A 23793-nucleotide genomic window follows, 5' to 3' on the forward strand; every position below is an offset into this window, starting at 1 on the left:
AAAAATAATAATAATAAATAAGGGGCGTGTGGGACCGGCTAGGGCATGACCGGACGGCTAGGACCCGGTCCCACGAGTTCCCCTAATTTTATATTATTTTCATGACTTGAGGGAAATTTCATGAATTCAAGGAGTTTGCTGAAACTAGGGTGTTTTCTTGAAGTGAAGGAGTTTCCACGGGATGAGGGAAACAAATAATATTAAAATAATGAGACAAGAGCGTGTGTGACCGGCCACGGCTAGGGCATGGCCGGCCGGCCAATGATCCCGGTCCCGTGCGTTTTCTCCCTAATTTTACATAATTTTCATGAGTTCAGGAAATTTCATGAAATTAGGGAATTTTAATGGGATGAGAGAAATAATAAGGAATCATGAGGTGTGGGACCGGCCACGGCTAGGGCATGGCTGGCCGACTAGTGAGCCCGGTCCCACGTCACCTTTCCTAATTATTTTATTTCTTTGATGCGAGGAAACACCATGAAATTGGGGAGTTTCCTTGAAACGAAAGAGATTTGCTCGAATGAAGAGATTTTCATGAGATCAGGGAAAAATAACAAAGTATGATAAAATACAGAATTGGGCGTGGGACTGGCCACGGTGTGACTGGCCGGTTGGTGGGCCCAGTCCCCTAGTGCCTTTGCTAATATTTTATTATTATTATTATTTTTCTTCCTATTTTGCATAGGTTCATCATTCCTCCGTGTTTTGGAATGCTCGTTTGCGCATTCAGGTGCTCGTTTGTGCATTATTGATGAGTACACTCGCATCAGTTTGGTCGGAGCTTACTCGATAGCGGCTCAGACGCCCGTACGTTGAACATTTATCACCAACCCGTGGAATTCTGCTGCGAATAATGACGAATTGAAGTGACGAAATATTACAAAGAATCGTAAAAAAAATGCTGAACATTCAGTTAACGATTAGAGATAATTAATTGATGGCTCTATACTAGCAGGCATGCTGTCCTGGAGCATTAATTATCTGAGAATTGAGAGATATGAGCTTGTTGAAACGTCATATTTCTTTTATATAGTCATGGAAAACATTGTTGCATCTTGAAGACGTTGTTGCTCTATACAAGCAGGCAAGCTGTCTAGGAGTCGTCCAATCGTTCGATTCTATTTTGAATTAATTACTGTAATTGCTCAGTATTTATGAGATATGTCGTTGCCTCAGCTGAGAGACTGCGTATCCACATATACTCTGAGAGATAAAATTCTCAGTCAGAGATTCTTGTGGCACGAGCTTTCATGCTTTCGACGAGAGACATGAGTCTCAATACTCATCTGATTGACATCTTAGCATATGTTTCCCATTTGATGAATTGTTGAATATTAATAGTTGAACCAATATTCTTTGGTGTGAGCAGATGTTGCTCATTTGAATAAATGTTGCTCGTTTGAGGAATCATTAGTAACAGGACCAAGAAAAATTTAAAATACTGACAGCTGAACCGAGTATAATTAATTAGGGTGTTGATCATGGGATTAACATAAAATTATTAGCTTTTGAATCTGGAATTATGAAACTTGGATTCGAAACCCTAATTTTGATCAACTGATGAATTGATGATAAATTGAAAATCATTCATGAAATGAAGGAGGGACAGGCTACATGGGATGATGAATCGACCATGTAGCTCCCAGATGCTCAAGGAAGAAGAGGAACGAAAGGAAATGAAGCGTTTCTAGCTCTATTTTTGGATGAGCTTCTCCTGAGAAAAATACCAAAGTCTCTTGAAGACCAGTTGGTGAAAGGATGATTAAATGTTGGTTTAATCATTTATTAAAATAATGCTCCTGTGAGCGTTAGGTAGTAAAACCTGATTATGGAGAGATGAGGGACCGACCAAGGGGGCATGAAACCGGTCCTTGGTGATCATGGGACCAGTTGATGGTCGTTTGAGCAAACTCCAAGTTGTTTGAGAAGAGTTTTGACCCAATATAAGCGATTGAGCAAATTAGGTCAAAATTGTTAAAACACGTGGGACCGGATTTTTGCAAGCCTTGGGGCCGGCCTTGGTCGGTTAAGGAGACATGCCCATGTCACCATAATGTCCATGTCTCAGTCCTGAGAATTTCGATATTTTCTGATGCGCGTTTGAGCAACATTTTGAAAAAATATGAAGAAATCATGAATTTTTGCTGAAACCAGGAAAACTTAATGAGATAAAAGAATAAATAATAATATAATGAAGGAATCATGAAGTGTGGGACCGGATATGGCCAAGGCATGTCCGTCTAGCCAAAGAGCCCGGTCCCAAAGCACTTTTCCTAATTTTATAATATTTTTCATGATTTTAGGGAAATATCATAAAATCAAGGAGTTTGTTGAAAGCAATGAATTTGTTGAAATCAAGGAGTTTTCATGAGATGAGGGAATCATAAAAAATAATAATAATAAAATAAGGGGCGTGTAGGACCGGCTAGAGCATGACCGGCCGGCTAGGGCCCGGTCCCACGAGTTCCCCTAATTTTATATTATTTTCATGACTTGCGGGAAATTTCATGAATTCAAGGAGTTTGCTGAAACTAGGGTGTTTCTTTGAAGTGAAGGAGTTTCCATGGGATGAGGGAAACAAATAATATTAAAATAATGAGACAAGAGCGTGTGGGACTGGCCAAGACAAGGGCATGGCCGGCCGGCCGGCCAATGAGGCCGGTCCCGTGCGTTTTCTCCCTAATTTTACATAATTTTCATGAGTTCAGGAAATTTCATGAAATCAGGGAATTTTAATGGGATGAGAGGAATGACAAAATAATAAGGAACCATGAGGTGTGGGACCGGCCACGACTAGGGCATGGCTGGTCGGCTAGTGATCCCGGTCCCACGACACCTTACCTAGTTATTTTATTTCTTTGATGCGAGGAAACACCATGAGACTGGAGAGTTTCCTTGAAACGAAGGAGATTTGATCGAATGAAGAGATTTTCTTGAGATCAGGAAAAAATAACAAAGTATGATAAAATATAGAATTGGCCACGCGTGACTGTCCGGTTGGTGGGCCCAGTCCCCTAGCGCCTTTGCTAATATTTTATTATTTTTATTTTTATTTTTATTTTGCATTGGTTCATCATTCCTTCGTGTTTTGGAATGCTCGTTTGTGCATTCAGATGCTCGTTTGTGCATTATTGTTGAGTACACTCGCATCATTTTGGTCGGGGCTTACTCGATAGCGACTCAGACACCCGTACGTTGAACATTTATCACTAACCCGTGGAATTCTGCTGGGAAGAACGACGAATTGAAGTGACGAAATATTACAAAGAATCGTAGAAAATTGTTGAACATTCAGTTAACGATTAGAGATAATTAATTGATGGCTCTATACTAGCAGGCATGCTGTCTAGGAGCATTAATTATCTGAGAATTGAGAGATATGAGCTTGTTGAAACGTCATATTTCTTTTATATAGTCAGGGAAAGCATTGTTGCATCCTGAAGACGTTGTTGCTCTATACAAGCAGGCAAGCTGTCTAGGAGCCGTCTAATCGTTCGATTCTATATAGAATTAATTACTGAAATTGCTCAGTATTTATGAGATATGCCGTTGCCTCAGCTGAGAGACTGCATATCCACATATACTCTGAGAGATAAAATTCTCAGTCAGAGATTCTTGTGGCACGAGCTTTCATGCTTTCGACGAGAGATATGAGTCTCAATACTCATCTAATTACTAGATCAGGAGTACTACAATTATGGATTTATGATTTTAGCCTTTGTCGAAAATCCGCCATCTACCTTAAGTCCCTTTCTTAGTGAGGGACAGTCATGTTCCTCCGTCAGCACTGAATGGTGATTTTCCAGTTATGAACGAAATAAGTAATTGAACTTAGTCGTAGGATAAGACGTTACCGGATTTTCGATTGAACGAGTGGACCACGACTTGAACGAAGATCCCAGTGGCATGATGGAGCATCGTCTAATGAGCATAAATTGGTGTTGAACCGCTGGTTTGGTGATGGGACCTTGGTTGATTTAGGATTTATGGGTCCGGGCCCAAGAAAAGAAATCCTTGTTTTAGGAACAAACGCTCGTTCGTTTGTTAGTTTAAGGAACAAACAAAATAGACCTCAGTCTGATGATATAAAATTTTGTCTATGAGCTTTCACGAAAATCAAAATTTTATTTTTTTTAAATATGTGAGATTTTACAAAATGGAATAAACTCTCGTTTCAAAGGTGGATGCTCATACGAGAGAAAAAAAAAATTTTAATAGACGTGCATCTGTTAGTAATAAAAATTTGTTTATGAGCTTTCATGAAAAAAATTTATCCTCGAGCTATCAGAAATATTTGAAAATATACTCTCGCTTCAAAGACCGATGCACGTGCGAGGGAGCAAAAATATATAGATATATTTTTCAAATTTACGTGAGTTTCACTTTACATATTTTTTAAAATCATGTTTTGATTTTGAACAACTGTTGAAAGTAGACCATTATACATGGTGAAATAATGTATGTGTGTGAGTTTTCACAATCGTAGAATGGACGTATGCCTAGTTTTTGAAAAACCAGTGGATGTTAAAATTCACGTGGGTTGTTCACGGTTTTATGAAAATCAAGTCATGATTTTGAATAATGAATTTTGCTCATCTTTGCAGGTTTGAGGGAGCGAGCAAGTTTTCGAAATTCTGACGTTATAATCACTACAGCTAGTGAAACTGTAAATAGGTAAGAGTTGGATTGTTACCATTTTGTTACGCGTTTTTTATTGGTATATCCATGACTCCATGTCTTTCACCTCAGATAGTGGTGACTTCTGGTTACAATGGCAATGCTCCAGAAATATCAAGTCAAAGATGAAGACTTCTGCAGATGTTCATGCCGAGGTGAATCAACTTTTCAGAGACGCTGGAAAGCTGATGCATTGTATGTCTCTCGATCATCTAGGAGTCTTCCGTGGTGGAATCAACGCTTTCTTAGCCTTAGCGGATGCAGAAGAGAAGCAGGGACGAGATGAGTTATTACTGAAAAGGAAAGCTGAAGATGAAAGGCTTGCAGCTTATCAGCAAAACGCCACCGGCTTCAGCAAATGAGACTAGCGGCTGAAAATGAAGTCTGATCTCATGCGGAAGGCGTAGCTTCTGATTCAGATGTAGATGAATGAAGTATTTCGTCATAATCCGTCATCAGAAACTTCAGAAGTCAGGTCTTCATTGAAAATATTGTAGAATCTTCGTCCGATGTCGGATTTTCATGATCTAACCATGTTTCTTCATCCTTAGAAAATTTCCAAGCTTTAGCATGGAAGATTTTCGGCTTTTGAGCACGTTTAAGGGTCGAAATTGACGAAACAGTAAACTTCCAAGAGACTTCTAGAAATTTTTCAGCTGGTATGTAATCCAATGTTTTGGTCACATCGTTTTGCTCGTTTCTCCAATTGCTATGAATTTTGGATATATTGTGGAGAACATCCATACGAAGAGAATGGTATATGACCCATCCCTAGATTCTTTGCCAATTTCTCCCATCTCGCTGTTTTGTGCGTGGCAATGTAAAATCATCTCAGGCGAGCTTGTTGTAAAACACTCATGTTGTATCATTAGACCATTCGCTTGTGTCTTGAACGGTTGGTGAAGGATTTTAATGTTATTGAGTCATTTGAGATCAGGAACCCTTGATTGATACATGAGCATGGTGCTTGCAGTACCGTCTTGCTTCTGTCAGTCGTAGAAATATTACTTCTGAAACCCTGGTCAAGGGACCATAACTGAGGTCACTCTCAAGAGGGGGTGATGTAATAACCGTGGTTGCATGTCCCGGTGGTAGCATTCCTTTTATGATGAATGATCAGAACATGACAGTCTGGTGCCACGAGTCTTGGACTGTGAAACTAATCGCCATGATCAGTGGACCGTCAGTCCTCATTAGAAAAATTGATGTGAAGACCTACCTGGTCGAAGTTAAAAGTACCTTGACGTGGAAGAAAAAAAATTCCATCAAAATCGATATACCACAATCCCATGTGGAAATGAAAAAGAAGCAGAAAATCAGTCACATTTCTTTCCCTATTAAATGATAAACTTCGCAAAATTGTTTTGCAATCTCAATAATATTCTCATCTCTCAAGATAAGATAAGGAATATAGAATCTCACTCCCCCACCTTCCCATGTCTTTTGCTCATACACTTTTCCGCAAAGAATGCCAAGACAAATCTCCCATCACCACCCAAAAACAATAGAGCAAAGCCAAGCAAGTAGCTCATGAAAACAAACAAAGAAAGAGTCCCAAAAGTTCTTCTTGGACCATCATCACCACCAAGAAGTATCCACACAAAGTTCATACATGTTACACTCCATATCTCCCTTTAAAAATTTTGTCTCTTGTTTTATTCTTCTTCTTTTATGAGATAAGTTAACACTTGAATTTTCTCTTGATTTCTAAGTTTTGGAAAATACTTTGCTTTCCAAAGCACACAATTAGGTGTAAAAATGTGAAAGTCAAAAGATTCTCATCTAAAAAGCTCAATTGATGAAGGTTCCTCCTATAGAAAAAGAAGAGACAGACAAGCTTGGGCTTCTCTTGCTTTACGGGTCAGTTTTAGTAGATTGCTTAAGTGGTAATGTGCTGGATTTCTCTCTTTTACAGTGACAAATCCCAAACTTTTCTCTAAAGCAAAATTTGGGGATCTCTCTGATTGGAATTAGATGAGACAGGCAAGGTGAGGAGAATGAGGGATATTTTGTTAGCATTTTACTTAAAGAAGAAAATGTTGATGTCACCATTGAGGGGTCACTTTAGATATTCTAGTGTCATGGTGATATTGCAGTTGCAGAAATCTAGTTGGCTCTTTGTTGTTGTTTTAAGCCAATATATTGGATCATACTACTCAATTGGAAAAAGAAATGAGTACAGGCAGCGGCCAGTGGAGCATGGACCCTAAGAATGATGGTTACGCATCTGTCTCTGTTGCTATCAGATGGCCTTGCCTCTGCATAAAGCAACTTTAGAATGGTCTGAGTTCTGGTGATGGAAGTTGGTACCTAACTGCGCAAGGCCTCATGAGCCAACCTAACACCATAGTGTATCTTTTTAATTCTAACTAGCAAAGACGCACGTGCGATGCACTTGCCGACTTGTCGTTCCATTACAAAATATGGAGAGTAAACAAAAGCACGTCTGGAGTTGCAGCAAACCAAAGGCACTTATGATGAGTCTTGGTAGACTCTTCAGGGATGGATCTATACCAAAATATGTAGATGCAATATAGAAGCAAGATAATTAACAGCAAATTGTAGTACAAAGAAAGAAATTGGAAAATTACCTACAGAAGCCATGATTTACACTCCATTTATTTCAATGAAACTCTGGAGTGTCTGTTCTACTAAAAGTACATATACTTGCTTATTTCGCTGTAAGTGTCGTACGGTGTAAATTTCCACAAACAGCCTTATCATTTATGACCCCTAAATTCATCAAAGAAACTATAATTTTCTGCCCTCGTAAAGAAACCGTCAAGGAAGACTCGTCCCCCTTTGTAAGAGAAAAGTATGTTCTTCTGCATAGCATAGTGTACAGTCAAGCAATTATATTCGCCATAATATTGACCATATCCACAGTTACCGTCCGGTCCGCTGCCATCACTAACTTGTCTGCAGCCTTACTGTTGAGTTGATCACTGATATTCTTCATGTTAAGATTTACTATTTTCTTTTGGCATGCATTTTTTTCACGCTTATTCTTGAACATCAAAACACATTTTAAGAACTCAGCTAAAGAGAAAAGGTTGAAATCCATACATGCAGGAACCTAGCCAGACAACACCCATCGTCTTATAGCATCAGCTTCACTATCTTTCCTATTATCTGCAAAATGAAATATGGCATAGAGAGGATACAGATAACAGTTAAAACCTATAGACTGGAGAACACTTAACATGTAAAGTAAATAATATGGCGGCCTGTTATCTAAAACACGATTGTCAAATCATGGATTCCACTATTCCATAGAAGTCAATGTGTTTTGGAGCTGATGGGGTTGGAAGAATTAGCTTTGTGGGCAAAGGCAGCTTAGACCAAGAAGAAACTACATTCATTCTCAGTCTCAGTTCTCTTGTTTTCTCTGCTTTCTTATACTACTGATGAAGAGTTTCTTATTTTATTTGCTTAAAACTTATTCCCAGGCAAACATATTATGAAGTTAGTGTGACTCACCAGAGAGTGGGGAAAAATCTAAGTGACCTGCTGGATTTTAGTGCAATTGTTGACTCCGGAACCTCATTTACACACTTAAATGATCCAGCATACACGGCTATATGTGAAAGTGTAAGTAGTCCAAGTTAACGGATTTTCTTCTGCTCTAGCTAAACTCAAAAACTTAGATTGCATTTAGGTTTAACATAAGCTAAGGTGGACAATATTTGCAGTTTCCTGAAGCTGAGCGTATTGAGAATGAGTTCAAGACTGAGACACAATTGCTAAGACCATCGTGACATTTAGCATGTGCATTTGAGATTCTTCTGAACTAACATATCGAGAGTTGTTAAAATCAAAAGAATTTTGTTTAGTTTTAAAAAAAAAAAATTCACTTAGAGATTTGGAGACAGAAAGTAACCAAGATACATGCACACAAACATATAGAAAAAAACTTACCACACAGTTTTATAAGAATGAAGTCAAATCAATGGGCTCGTAGCATTCCACTGGAATAGTAATTTTAACTTCATATGGACTATGGAGTATTGCGGGATTCCTCGCCTGAAAAATTTAAAAATCAATCCGTTAAAATATAAGAACATCGACTAAAACTGAAGTTCAATTTGAAAATTCAAATTTTGTCTCATAGGAATTTTATCGATCACCGGATAGGCATAGCATTACAAAACCAATGAAGCGGCAAAAAGAGGTAATTGTGTTCAAACCTGTTCTACGAAGATATAAAACGTTGTAGGTGATGATGAAATCCAAATTTCAGTTGTTTAATTTTATTTCGATCATGTTGGTGATTTTGCTCTGGGGAAAGATTAGTGTGATGGGTTTGATTTGAAATTAGAATTTGATGGGTTTTTGAAAACAGCAAATGTCCCTCAAATCACTCCCAAATTTTTCGCTTATAACTGCGATTTTGATTCAGTCCTCGGTGATCTTAATCTTGGGAATGAGTTACCGGGAAGTGAAAGATCATAGCTTTTTCGTCCGTTTGCTTTTGATGATGACGGAACAGAAAAATATAAAACACGGAGGGGCAAATTCGTATTTTCCTGTCGATCCGTTGAAAAGATCCCTTTTATTATAGTAAGATGTTCTTTTATCATAGCGATCTCGTATTTGAGCCTCTGACAGTCATGTAACTTGTCATATGTCGTTATAATATTGCCAGACATTACCAGTAATCTGAGTTCGAAAGTCGTCGGCACCAAAACTTGTATGACGGTTTGAACGGAACCCTGAAGTGATCTAAGCATATGGGTTTTGGTCTAAGTTCCTTTACATTATTAAAACTCCCAAAGCTCTTTTCTAGGCTTGTCTCTCAATGAGTTCTTTAGACTTTGTAGACTAATTTTACGACTTGGTAGTCGCAATAACAAAACAATGCTGCTAATGGGGTATACCAATTTCTTTGGGGGAGTATCGAAATTCCATATAAGACAGTACATCCATTGGCAAGGGACTGGCACAACCCCAACCAAACTTGTACCCCCATTAGAATCCCACGAAACAAAAACTTTAAAGGGGGCGATAACACTGAAAAGACAACAACATACTCATCTTGGTAATGATTCCTGATTCTCCAATAAGATATATTCAGAGTCTCTCGTTTTTGCTTTACTCATTATGGTGGTGGTGTGAACATGTAGAGAATAAAGAGATTGTGGTGGTGGGTGGTGGTGGCTTTCAAATTCAACTTCTGCGGAGATTCTAATGATTGTTTACAAGAAAAAAATAACATATCATCCCCATTGTTTTGATGTTCATTAGTTTGTAGTTGGAGGAAGAATCTTTAAGTAAAAGTAGAGACATTCTTTTTGTATGGTTGGAGGAGTGTCGCATCAGGCCAGCCTCAAGGCAGCACTACCGTTTCGCTTGTCGCACAACCAAAAGGCCTCAACTCTTTGAAACGACTGAGTAAAACAATTGTCCGAAATTGCAATTTGTTTATGCTCCTCTCCAGCCTGCCTATAATATATGGCTTACTCCAATTGCTACGTTTATTCGGGTTATAGCTTGTTTGGATGACACTGTAGAAGTTGTTTTTTGGTTTCTGAAAACAGAAAAGCCAGAAGTTTGTTTGATAAACAACTACGAAAACACTTCTAGAAGCAACAATATTGAACTTGTTTCTGACTTCTGCTTATGATATCCATAAAAAATATTAGTCTTCCTGGACCTCTGGGCTTGATTTTTCATCACCTATGGGCTCAAGCCTTTTCTGGGTCACATTATGACCTCCTGCAAACTGCCAAGCACAGTCAAAATATCATTTATCAGTCAAGAAGTTGTTCACCAACCTTGATACAAAATCTACCTAAAATCCAAATCCAATGCTTATGTTTATTTCATTTCTGACTCAAATAGTATCAAGTGCTCTGCTTTCTTTGTACAAGTTCATTGTATAACTTTATCAAGACAACACTTAATACGCACATTGGTTATGCATTGCTGCAGCCTGTTTGCAATATTTGGCTTCCTCCTGCCTGCTAATATACAAAATGCCAAGCACAACACACCAGTCAAGAAACTGAGGTTGCTCAATTTTATAGAAGACCTAATTGCACATTTTATTTCTGACTCAAATAGAATCAAGCATCGGAATATTTGGTTTAATTCAACAATTCATATAGTAATGCTCTGTTTTCTTCCTTCAAGTTCATTGTACTTCATTACCAGAGTCTCTGATCTTAGATTTAGTTTAATCTTTGTTCAAGATATTGGTTAAAGACAAACTCACATGCTAATTTCTTGTAAATCACAAATAAATTATACTACTTAGTACTTAGATTAAAAAATAAATAGATAATCTGAATTACATTAGTAATAGAAATTTACTCCACGGTCATGCAAGATAAAAAAACTAGCAGACCTGAGGATTTTTACAGGCAAAAAACTAAAAAAAGAAACTTAATCACTAATACCCTTAATTACAACCCCCATTAACACTAACTATGCAAATGATTCAAAAAACAACCCATTTGCAGTAGTTGAACAAGAGAAATAAAAACTGAACTTCTAAGAAAGGATAGCAGCCCAATCAACCTCATAAGAGGGATATTTCTGCAACATGAAATTCTCTGATGAAGAACAATCATTGTTCCATGCTTGTTCTGTGAAATCTGGGATCTCAATACAAGATTCAGGTGAAGAATATGATAAAACTGATGCATCATCACTACTACTCAATGGTGGTGACAATGAATTCCCCACTTTGTAAACCTCTGAATATGATGAACCCAGAAAACCCATTTCACATTTTGATGATGATGAATCCTTCTCTGGAACTACCACTGATGGAGTTGAATCAACAACAGCAGCAGCTTCAGTGACCATGATTTTCTTAGTCTTCTTACTAGAAACTCTAACTGGTTTGGAAATCTTCCCTTGTTTCTGTGAGGCAGAGTTATTAATAGCCAAACTCTGACAAATCGCTTCAAGCTTTGCATCAACAGATGAAGGAAGAGGTTTATTTTGTTCATCTCCAAATTTCCCATCACCAGCACTTGATAATTGGTGCTTCAGATGTGGGAAATTGAGTCTAGCAAAATCACCTCTAAGCTTGTAAGCAGCTCTGTCATAAGCCATGGCAGCTTCCTCAGCAGTGTCAAAAGTACCTAACCAAAGCCTTGTCCTGTTTCTTGGTAGTCTGATCTCTGCAACCCATTTTCCCCAATGTCTCTGTCTAACTCCTCTGTATAGCTTTGTGGGTTTGGCTGTCTGTGATGATAAACCCACTGCTTTCATTGGAATTGATTTTGGACTTAGGTATGAATTCTGGGTTGTTTGATGTTCTGAAATCATGTTCATGTAAGCATTCTGTTGTTGTTGAAGAAGAATCTGTTGTTGAAGTTGTTGAATCTGGGCTAAGGTAAGATGATTAAGATTGAAAGAAGAAGGAGATGAAGAATCAAGAACAGCTGATGATAATTGCACATAATTACTAAAATACCCTTGAGAAAACATTTGGGTATCCGTAGAAGATGTTGAACAAAAATCCGGGTAACCAAAATCAGGCTGTGAAGATGAAGAAGTTGAAGATAAAGAAAAAGGAGATGAAGATGAGAAAGATGATGATGAAGGAGGAGATGAAGATGAAGATAAAGAAAATGAACAAGGAGAAGTGGTAGAAGCACTGTTATGAATAAAAGGTTCAAGTGCTTGCATCAACTCTCCTCTAAATGGATCTGTATTATATAAAGATCCACCATTAACACTACTACTAAAGGTGCTGCTACCATAAATATTTGTAGCTGCTGCCATTTCTAACTTCAAAATCAAAGTAAAGTTAAGATGATGATAATAATAAAACTAACAAAAGAAAAAGAAAAAAAGCTTAAATCTGACCTGTTTCTTAACAAAATTAAAGTAAACAGGCTATAAAAGCTGTAAAGATGAAATTTCTACAGAGGGAAACAAAAATAAACCCTCTTTCAAGATGATTAAAGCAAATTTATATAACAAAAAACTAAAATTAAAAAAAAAAAAACTGAATCTCAATTCTGTGTACCACTTAGCTTTTCAAAAAACTATCTAAACACAAATCCAAACCAAAACCCAGATTTTATTCTGATTAATAAACCAAACCCAGACTTTAGATTTTGAAAAATCTTTAAAGACCTTTTGAAAACAGAGGAAGCAGACAGAAAGGGGATACAGAGAAGCGGGATTAACAGAAAAAGAGGGGAAAAGGGGGGGGGGGGGGGGGGGGGGGATTTCAATAACCAGCAGTAACTCAATTGCAAATTTCTTTGATGATGAAAATAAAAAATTTTGATTTGATCTGATCACTCAAAACCTCACCTTGAATTTTTTTTTTTTTTATGAACACTCTGCAGAAGTTAGGCCAAACCTTCATGCCTATAAATACAGTTTTCTGTTAAGATTTCTCTCTCTGAATCTAGACCATTGAAAAAAATTTTAATTATCTTTCTGCCCCACACGTCCATTTCGTTACAACCAATATGATCTATCCCTGAGGCAATCATATTTTGACACGTACCTGGTTGGATAATCTGAAACTGACACGTGTTTTGTTGGTTGAGGGCTGGTGTCGGTAACCGTACACGTGTTAGCTGCTCATTGAATAGCAGCTTTTTCTTCACTTGGAGTAGAGAAGAGTGAAGAGAAGTCGTCTCATGAATAGTTTAACGCGCTATCAAATGATGGCTCGTGAGGGCAATGCCCCCCCCCCCCCCCCCCCCCCCCCCCCCCCCCCCCCCCCCCCCCCCCCGTCAAGGAATTCAAAAACCCTAGAAGAGAAAAGTAAAAAGTAGCTTCTAGCGTGCACTCGATGTTAACGTAGATTATCATCCATTTAAAAAACGATTTTCATCTACAATAATTTTAGATTGATTCGGGGTGCATAACATGGACGGGTTCAAATTTCGACGGTTTTTGTGCGAGACTATGCCACTTGATCGGAAAAAAAAATGTTGGCAAGTTTTTTAGATCAATCTACAATAATTTTAGATTGATCGCATTGCATAACATGGAAGGGTTCAAATTTCGACGGTTTTTATGTGAGATTAATGACACTTGATCATAAAAAAAGTTGGCAAGTTTTTTACATCAATCTACAATAATTTTTGATTGCTCGCGTTGCATAACATGGAAAGGTCCAAATTTCAACGGTTTTTGTGTGAAATTAATGCCACTTTATCGAGAAAAAAGTTGGCAAGTTTTTTTAGATTGATAGCGTTGCATAACATGGAAGAGTCCAAATTTCGACGATTTTTGTGTGACATTAATGCCACTTGATCAAAAAAAAAAAGTTGGCAAGTTTTTTATGAAGCTTTAACTATTGATGTGCATTGTTCTCGAAATTTACTACAAAATGCTTTACTAAACGTCTGAAACTATCAAGGTCAGGTAGCCACATTGCTAGTTACGACTGTATTTGCAAGAGCAGTAGTACGGTTGTTGAGAAACTCCTAAATTTTTACCCTAAAGAGCTCATTTGGTTGGAAGAATTGGATTCCTGGAAATCCAATTATGGAGTAATCCAATTTAACTAACTTGAAATTCAAAAAATTATTGTTTGGTTGAGGTATTCCAATTACTTTTGTTTTTACCTTGGAATCCAATTCCATTATACTAGTAGACCAATGCAATGTAAATCTATTATTTTGGAGGGAATTGGATTCCTAGGAATCAAAATTCTCAATTACATAGAGTTGATTTGGGTTGTTTGGTTCAAGGAATTGGCCACATTCCCCCGAAATCGGATTCCTAAGAATTCAATTCTTTGAACCAAACATGCTGTAAATCGGTAAGTAATACATGAATTCTTACCTAAACTGATTTTTCCACTTACCTGAACTGTTATTTTCGACTTACCTAAACCGTTTTTTAGGAGTGAATGAATAGATGTCTAATTGGATTTTTGGATATTAGAATCTTGTATCTTGTATCTTGTTCTCTTGAAGATGGTAAAAGATTGAAGATCTTAATTAAATGTGGAAAACTTGTTATAACTAAGGGTATTGATTTTTTAGGCAACAGTTATAGGACTTGGGGTCTATATAAGTTTGAAGGAAAATCTGATGAAGTGAACATAGTTGATTCTTGTGCTTTCTTGTATCTTTGAATGTTTTGCATGGTAGACTTGGAACCGTAAAATTATAAGTCAATGCATAAACTGCCTAGCATAGGCTTCGTACCCAAATTTAGTTTGGATCTTGAACACAAAAGTGAAATGAATATGCTATAAAATCTTTTAGCACAAATGTTCATAGTAATTCTAATCCCTTAGAATTAATTCAGTTAGGCCTAGTTGACATGAGTTCAACCCAAAACCACTATGGTAAAAGATGGTTTATAACTTCCGTAGATAATTGTACGAGGTACTATCTTGTATACTTGCTTAGGGATAAGGATGATGCCTTAGAAGCCTTAAGATGTATAAACTTGAAGTTGAAAACCAATTAGAAGCCTTGAACATATTAATTGTATCCTTAAGGAAATAATAATTGCCATGTTGATTAGTTCAGGATTACCTGCGGTCTTGTGGGAGGAGGCAGTCCTCTTAACTAGTATATCCTGAATGTAGTACCCTTAAGGATCAGATGAAACTCCATATGATTTATGGAAACGTAGATGACCTTCTTATGAATATGTCAAAGTGTGGGGGTGTTTGACTAAGATTGTCATTCCTCTTCCTAGAAGAACTAGATAGAAACCAAAAATGTTGATTGTGTCTTCATATAAGGTATGATAAGTATACTTCTACATATAGATTTTTGGTTGTGTGTTCTGATTTTTCATACTTTGGTGTGATTTTACTGACTTTGTTGTGAATACTATTACATAATCTAGGATGCTGAGTTCTTTGAACATGTTTATTCTTAAACATGTTCCTCATTAGAGATGTGTTGTTGATCCCCTAGATTTATTTTCAAATAGTCAGAACTTATCTTAAAAGAAGATGAAGTTAAGGTTGAGCCTAAGAGAAGTAAAACAATTAGACTTGAGACTTCTTATGAAGCCGACTTCATAACATGCCTAGCGTAGTCTAAGCCCTGGACTTGTAAAGAAGCCTTGATATCTACTGAAACCCCATTCTGGTAAGAACCTTCATTTAGTGAAATGGACTCAGTCCGTCGGAACCTGACTTGGGAGGTTTATAGTTTACCTCCAGAGAGTAAGACCATGAGATGTAAATGAGTCTTTAAGAGGAAACATTAGGTATATGGAACTGTAGAAAAATATTAGGCCAAGTTGGTAGCTAAAGGCTATAAACTAAAAGAAGGTGTATATTTCCTTGATTCTTATTCACATGTGACGAGATTTACTTACGTTGAGATGCTAATTGTTATTGATGTCATAAACAAATTAGAGATACATCCGATGGATTTTAAGACAGCTTTCCTAAAATCGTGAATTAGATAAAAAAAAATTTACATAGACCAACCTGAGGACTTTGTAGTGAAAGGTTATGATGACAAAGTTTGTAAGTTGAACAATATTTTGTATGGTTTATAAAATAAGCACGTAAACAGTGACATGTAAAATTTGATCATGTGATAATGTATAGTGGATTTAAGTTAATGAATCTGACAAGTATATTTACAAGTAACTTGTTAAGGATGTCTGTGTGAATGTATGCTTGTATGTTGATGATATGCTTATACTTGATACAAACATATATGTGATTAATTCCATTAAAAACATGCGTTGAATGAGAACATTGACTTGAAAGACTTAGGCCATGTTGACGTAATCTTAGGGATGAGGATTAGAAAATAATCTAACATATGTAGTCTTAGTCATTCTCATAATTTTGAATTTATTCTTAAGAGATACAATCAGTGTGATTGTAAGCCTTCTTGTACTCCTTACGATTATTCTTGTAGACTCAAGAAAAAAGGGTAATGGAGTATCTTAACTTGAATACTCAAGAGTTATAGGATGTCTGATGAATTTAATGAACTGTAAGAGTCCATACATTGTCTATATTGTGAGTAAGTTAAGTAGATATAATTGTAGTCCAGAGCAATAGCATTCAGATGCACTGAGTAGAGTATTATGGTACCTAAAATACTCTATTACCTTTTATTTGATTTATCAAAGATATCTTGCTGTCCTTGAGGGACTTTGTGATGTAAACTGGATAGTTGACTCAGAGGAGTCTAAGTCTACGAGTGGATATGTTTCACTCTAGCATCAGGGTTTGTTTTTGGAAGATTTACAAACAAACATATATTGCTCAATTCATTATGGAATCTGAGAGTATTGAGTTAGATAAAGCACGAGAGGGGGGCAAGTGCCTAAGATGTTTTTTAGAAGACATTCCTCTCTGGCATAGGCATGTGCCAGCTATATCTATACATTGTGTTAGCCAAGATATAATAGCTAAAGCTGAAAATAACTAATCTCAATCGGCGTTATTTCCATTGATTGGATAAAGTCCAAGGAGAATATCGCGCAATCTTTGACGAAAGGTTTATCCCAAGAGATAGTTAGAAATGCATCGAGGGGGAAGGGGCTTAAGCTCATAAATTAAACTTGCCATGAAGGATACTCAACCTTGCTGACTGGAAATCCCAAGATCAAGGTTTCGAATGAGACAACTAATTTGTGGTGGGTAAAGGTAAACACTATCAGAGAATTTTATTCTCTGTCCCTTCCCTATGGTGTAGACGTGATAGTGTGACTGCATGTGAAGGATGACTTTTAAGAAGTCTTAATGAGTTCTATAGTTTCAATTTAAGATTGAAGTGGGGTGTAGCAGTAACACTCTTTATGGAAACTCACCTATCTGAATGAGGAAGTGGGCCGCTTCCTATGAGAATATGAGCTTTGATTCTCCAGAGCATTCTGAGAAACATGATATGTCCAGGGCCAAATTGGACAAAACGACACGAGCTTGGCAACAATCTTGGAGATATCACCCGTGGTTGTTATCGCGAATTACATCAAATGCTAGCAGTTCAAGACATAGTTCATTGTCTCTAGCAACTAATTCCGGTAATATCTCACTAAGCAAAGGTTCAAGACCTCATGGACACCTATGCTTAAAATGGTATTTCCTGTGCTTTTTATGTGATTTTCGTTTTGATGGTTTTGGTATTACTGGAAATTAGGACCTAAAGGTCACTAAGGGTTCACTAGTTCATGCTTTTTCACTTTGGTGAAAGATACCTATAGTCTCACCATGTGAGAACTAAAGATGAAAGCTCTCAATATTATTATGATTTATGCAATCCATAGTATGACCCTGGGGTCAACACACTTTTGTGTGAGGGAGAGGACGTCGAAATGACTAGTATGATTTCAACACTTGCACGATCAGTCTGTTTAGATCGTGAGGTTGGGATGTTGATTTACCAGATCTATCTGTGTTTTCATGTTTTATTGAGTTTTCATTCATGTGGGGGATTGTTGGAAAACGATTAATAAAAAAATAATTTTTTAAAGTTTTAATAAAAAATTATAATTTATTGTTTTCTTTTGTGAATGAAACTTTTTAGTCCCACATTGTGGAGTTTCCAATTTTTAGTAGTTTTAAGAAACTATATAAACCTTTTAGTCCCACATCGGGGAGTTTTTTTTCTTAAGTTGTATTTATCAATTATATAAACAAATTCACTACTTTTGTAAAATCTATGGGAAAGGGGTTGCTCTATGGTTTTCTCAAGCGTTCGAGATTTTCCTTTATGGTTTTTTTCGCAGTTGCCAAGCTCAAGTTGAGCATCTACTACATATGCTAGTAGTGGGTGTATTAGGGTGTTTTATCCTGGAGATATCCGTCCTGTGAGGGCTATAGCATCACTCTTGAGTGTAGCTGGGCGCTAATGTCTTAATGGCAACGTGTTGAACACGTGACTCACTCTGTTTTGCCTTGTTACTGTTGCGGAGATATGGGGAGCTCATTTGTTTCATCAAATCAATCACTTCCATTATAAAAGAGCTAAGCATCAATAACTTTTGCTTATTTGATTTTTTCTTGTTTTTGATTATTGTACCCAACAATATTTTGCTGACATCTGAATATACTGTAATTTGGGTTCGTATTATGCAGTTCTTGTTTGCAGTCTTCCTCGAAGTTTCTTGCAGTTACCGTAGAAGCTTACTACAGCCTTTGTCCAGATCTCAAGCGTGTAATGAAATTTGCAGGGTATTGAAGTTTGCAGGTTCCTATATGAACTGCAGTGATGTTTTGATATTCTTTCAAGACTCCGCGGATGCATTTAGCATGGTTTTTTGTTGTTCTTTCGAGATAAATTAAGTGTGTTGTTGATGTAAGACGCTTTTAGTCTTTGTAAAAGCGATGATTTTCACTCCGCAGACTGATATACTGCAGTCTCCTTTGTCTTTGTAACTCTCGGAAACCAGGCCTCGACTTGGTTCTTTGTTTCGTTTAATATAACATTTTTCTTTAATATAAAAATAACACACTCTTGATTGAATGCGATCTTGAATTAACTTTGCTGCGCCGAATGACACAACATTGGAAAATGTACCAAACCATTTGACCCTTTTAAGCTCGGCCTTTAAATTAAATGTTAGAAGTTAAAATGGAATGGTTATGTTTTTTTGTACCAAACCATTGGGCGCTTTAAGTATGAGCCATCAAATTTTCTTTAAATTTTAGATTCTAAGAGCAAATACAGTGGTGTGAGTATAATCAAAGACCAAAGAGTGAAAAAAATATCAAATTTTGGGTTTAGTCTGGTGTGTGACGATGTGGTGGAAAGCTAAATTTGGTCAGACGTACATTATACGTTCGCCTGGTGTGGGGCGTGGACTATACCAACGCCTGGTGTAGGACGGGGACTATACGTTCGCCCGGTGCAGAAAGATTCAAAAAAAAAAAAAAAAAAAAAAAAAAAAATGGGGCGGAGGTATTAAGCCCGCCCCATGCATTTGAAAGTTTTAAAGAGTGGGGCGGAGGTATAAACCACGCCCCACACAAAAGAAAAAAAGAACAGGCGTGCACTATACGTTCGCCAGGTGTGGGGCGTGGACTATACGTCCGCCTTGGGTGGGACGTGGACTATACGTTCGCCTGGTGATGGGGCGTGGACTATATAAACGCCCGACTATATTTGGGTTTGGTCTTGGTCGCCGATCAAATTTGGTCTGGATTTTAATCTTTGATCAAATTTTGATCGATGGTCCTTCCCACTACGCCTATTCACTGGACCAAATATTTGGGTTTAGTCGTCTATTGTGGACGCTCTAACGGACCATCTAGTGCCATCTTAATTCAACTCTGATTCACGAGAAAACTTGGTCGTTGATTCAAGCCTTGAATCTTGACCAACAATAAAAGAGAAGGCATCAGGCGATGGGATCACTAGCACGCAACAAAGAAGTGCTAAATTATCGGCCTGATACCACACTTTTCAGTATATAGTGTAACAATTTGACGTATTCTCATGATCATACCTAGAGATGGGCATGGATCGATGCATTCTGGGTTTCTTATGAACCCGATACATGTACGTATTATTAACCGATACCCTCATTTGAGTAGCTGGACCTGGACATGTACATGTAAAACCGGTCGCACTATATTAGCTCATACCTGGAATACAACAGCTAGTTGAAATCGGGCGCATGAATATCTTATATTTGCACATTGCCGAAATGCATATCTTGCTATGGGGATTGCAAGAACTTGTTGAATATATACCTTGAGATCAGGATGCCACATCAACTTCTAAAAAAGATATTTGGGTTTCAACATACAAAAAAAAACAGTGTTTAAGCTTTAAAGGACTCTAAAATATCTAGCGACAGCCATTATTGAATTTTTTGAATTTAGCTTCGTTTTGTTGTTCTCTCAGTCAGGACCAAATTTGATTGCGGCGTCAATTCAGAGAGATTGTCTTTTATTAAGTGGACCTAACTAGCTAGTGGTGGACTGATGAAGAATGGAAGGGACAATAATGGAGGTAGATATGGATTTTGGAGCGTCAAAATTTACATTTATTGGTTTCACATAATCTTGTTGTACAACTTTTGACTTGGAATCAAAGCCATGCTTCAACCAATTTTTCTTGATTGGAAACAGGATTTGCTTAACTAAATTGCTTCATGCCAATGTTCATTATGGTGCATTGTCGATAGTCTAAAAGGGTTTTAAAGTCAATTTGAAGAAGACGTGAAAGAGAAAGAATGTGAGATTTTTTTTGGTTGTGTGATGAATTTCCATTGTCTTTCTTCTTCTCTTTAATTAGTATGTGTTAATTCATTTGGTTGGATCCAACCATGAATCAACGTAATATGTTTTTTTTTTCTTTCTATTTTTGTTATCCAAAGTTTAAACTAATTAATCCAACTCCTAAAGGTGTGTTCGTGCGAGGCACCGCGTCCATTAGTAATCTCTATTCCTTGACAGTTGACACATTAAAACCTTTCTGATAAATGTCATAATCCGAGGATTAATATTAGAGCACCATTTCGTTCTAAAAAATAATTATCTCTTAGGATAAATGTCGCAATCCGAGCACTATCACCAACGAGTAAAAAATCAAATAGCTAGCGTGCGTTGTATAATTTTCTTAAAATACTTGGCGTGGTAGGAAAATTATAACTAAGTGAGGTTTGGTTTAATTGTGGCCGCGAATTAATTTATTTGTTGCATGATAACTTATTTATTGGTTGATGATAATATTCATTTGTCTATCAATAGAGTTGTGTTTTACTTTCTGTAAGTTGCATGATCGTTGGCATACAAAACCTTGAAAGGACACTGAGTACAAAGTGAAGCAAGAGACGACTCTCTTCTCCGATTCTTAAAGCTTTTAAAGGAGGAAGAAAAGACGTGGACTCCTCTTTCGGAAACAGAATGTTTGTCTTTGGTGTTTTTTATATTTGCATGTACAAGTCAAGAGAAATTAACTATCCACGCCATTTATACTCGGCCAAGTGACATGCCGAGAAGCTCCACTTTAGAATCAACTGCATGCGAGCAATTCTGTGGTTTTTTTACTAGTTCAACGGCATTGTTGTCGTGGGTGGTTTTGGAGCAAACTTCACTAATGTCTTTTCTTTGGTGATCGAACTTAACATGAATCATATCACTTGCTTAATATTTCAACCATTGACTAATTCCATTTTAACATCATTACTCAAAGCATTATCAACCCCAACCTTTTTTTTTTAGTTTTAAGTTCAACTTCTAACATTGTCAACTCGATCACCAAGTCAAAGTGCATGTATACGGTTCGCACAAACTCAAAAAAGAGAGAGGTCAACTTTATCAATCTTCATGCCACATTCACTGTAAAATGTTCCCCATACATTATCTTGCTTGCCATTACTTCATCCTTCACATGTGCATGTGCACATACATTGGCTTGGAAATGTTCAACAACTTCAAATTCCTTTATATGTTGAGACCTAGCAAAAAAAAATTTCCTTTATATAAAAATGAAGATACATTTATTCAACTAAAAGCATAAATATATAGGAATCAAATGCAATCACTTACAGTACGACTAAACATAAATTACATTTTCGTTCATTTAATATGTTTGAAGATTAGAAAAGAGAAAACGAAAATATATGAGGAACAACTGAGACATATCTCCATCCATTTCTCATTTCCTCTCAATCTATTTCTATTCCGTCCATCTGAGTTTCGAAAACTCTTCTTCATTTATTGACTTCAACCAATTCTTCTAGATTCACAAACGGGATTTCCTTATTAAGTTGCTACATGCCATTGTGGTGCATGGTCGATAATAAGGATTGAAAGTCAAATCGAAGAAGACGTGAAAATGAAAGAGCACCATTTCGTCGTAAAGATAATAACTGTTTTGGGTAGATGTCATAGTCCGAACACACTATGTCATCACCAACGAGTAAAAATCAAATAGCGTGCATTGTATAATTTTCTTAAAATACTTAGCGTGATGATGGGAAAATTATAATAACGGAGGATGAAGTAGTAGACAGGAGCCCTTGGTTTGATTCTGTCCACGAATTGTAGTAACAATTTATTTATTTGTTGCATGATACTAATAATAATTTCTTTGTTTTATTGTTGATAATTATTTTTATTTGTTTATCAACAGGGTAGTGCTTTACTTGGTATAAGTTGTGATAGAAAACCTTGAAAGGACATTGAGTTGATTTAGAACAAGTGAAGCCAGAGACGACTCTCTTCTCCGAATCTTAAAACTTCTAAAGGAGGAAGAAAAGACGTGGACACCTCTAGTTTCCTCTATTCGAATAAGAATGTTTGTTGTTTCTGGTGTTTTTAATAAGATTTCTAGCTCTCCTTGATATAGATGCACACTATGTCCTGAATGCGAGCAAGCATCTTGAGGGAATGGAGATTAACAACTTACATGATTGATCAATTGATGTGGAAGTGCAACAACCTAGCTAGTGCTAGGAGGGAATGGAGATTATCTTTCGAGCAAACTTCTAATACACCAATGTCTTTTGACTAATTTCATTTTATCATCATTACTCAGAGCACTGTCAATTGCCATAACCTCGACTTTTTCTAGTTTTATGGTCAACTGGTAACATTGTCAACTCCATCACCAAGTCAAAGTGCATGTATACGATCCGCACAAACACAAAAAATAAATGGTCAAACTTTCACTGTAAAGTGTTCCCCATACATTATCTTGCTTGCCATTGCCTCCCTCACATGTGCATGGTCGATACGGGTGAACATATACAGTGAGTGGCTTTAGAAATGTTCAACAACTTCAACTTCAATTCTTTTACTATATAAAAATGAAGATACATTTTAACATTTATTTAACTAAAAGCATCAGTATATATATAGCAATCATAAAACGCAAACATGCAGGTTTCTTCTCCAGATGCAATCACTGACGATAATACGGCTAAACATAAAATACATTTGACATTACATGTGCGAATGCAACTACAACAAATGGCGCCTATATTTTTTTTATTGAAAACCATTACCCTTACTGCCTTGCATTATTTTTGTTATAAAATTGTATGTGCCTTGGTTCTTGAGAGTTTGAAAGGGTAAAACTCAAAAGAAAAGAATGGGAGCGTGGAAATTCTTGACATCGACATTCTTGTGTTGTTCCAAAGGGTGTGGGAGTGTGGAATTTGCTCGTTTGGTGGAAGATTATTTGACTAGTATAGTTTATACCACACATGGGAGCACATTATTCTTTGACTTTTCACGAATAAAAT

The 23793-nt window shown here is 36.9% G+C and overlaps 1 protein-coding gene and 1 long non-coding RNA gene across 2 annotated transcripts; both read right to left on the minus strand.

Annotated features, from left to right (window-relative positions):
• Positions 1 to 7200: 7200 nt before the first annotated feature.
• Positions 7201 to 9134, minus strand: LOC113285417. The gene is made up of 3 exons (XR_003328648.1): positions 8865 to 9134; positions 8596 to 8700; positions 7201 to 7809 (listed from the first exon to the last, which is right to left on the minus strand). It is a non-coding gene; the product is annotated as an uncharacterized LOC113285417 (long non-coding RNA).
• Positions 9135 to 10920: 1786 nt separating this feature from the next.
• LOC113286882 (ethylene-responsive transcription factor RAP2-4-like) lies at positions 10921 to 12975 on the minus strand. Its single transcript, XM_026535516.1, has one exon. It carries the CDS (start codon positions 12412 to 12414, stop codon positions 11170 to 11172), a length of 1245 nt encoding a protein of 414 aa, XP_026391301.1. The 5' UTR covers positions 12415 to 12975; the 3' UTR covers positions 10921 to 11169.
• Between the last annotated feature and the right edge of the window lie 10818 nt (positions 12976 to 23793).

This window comes from Papaver somniferum, chromosome 6, assembly GCF_003573695.1.
Source record: "Papaver somniferum cultivar HN1 chromosome 6, ASM357369v1, whole genome shotgun sequence".
NCBI classification, from domain to species: Eukaryota; Viridiplantae; Streptophyta; class Magnoliopsida; order Ranunculales; family Papaveraceae; genus Papaver; species Papaver somniferum.

Bases quoted from the DNA above. Each gene is read 5' to 3' on its own strand.
- LOC113286882 (XM_026535516.1), bottom strand. From the start codon at position 12,414: ATGGCAGCAGCTACAAATATTTATGGTAGCAGCACCTTTAGTAGTAGT.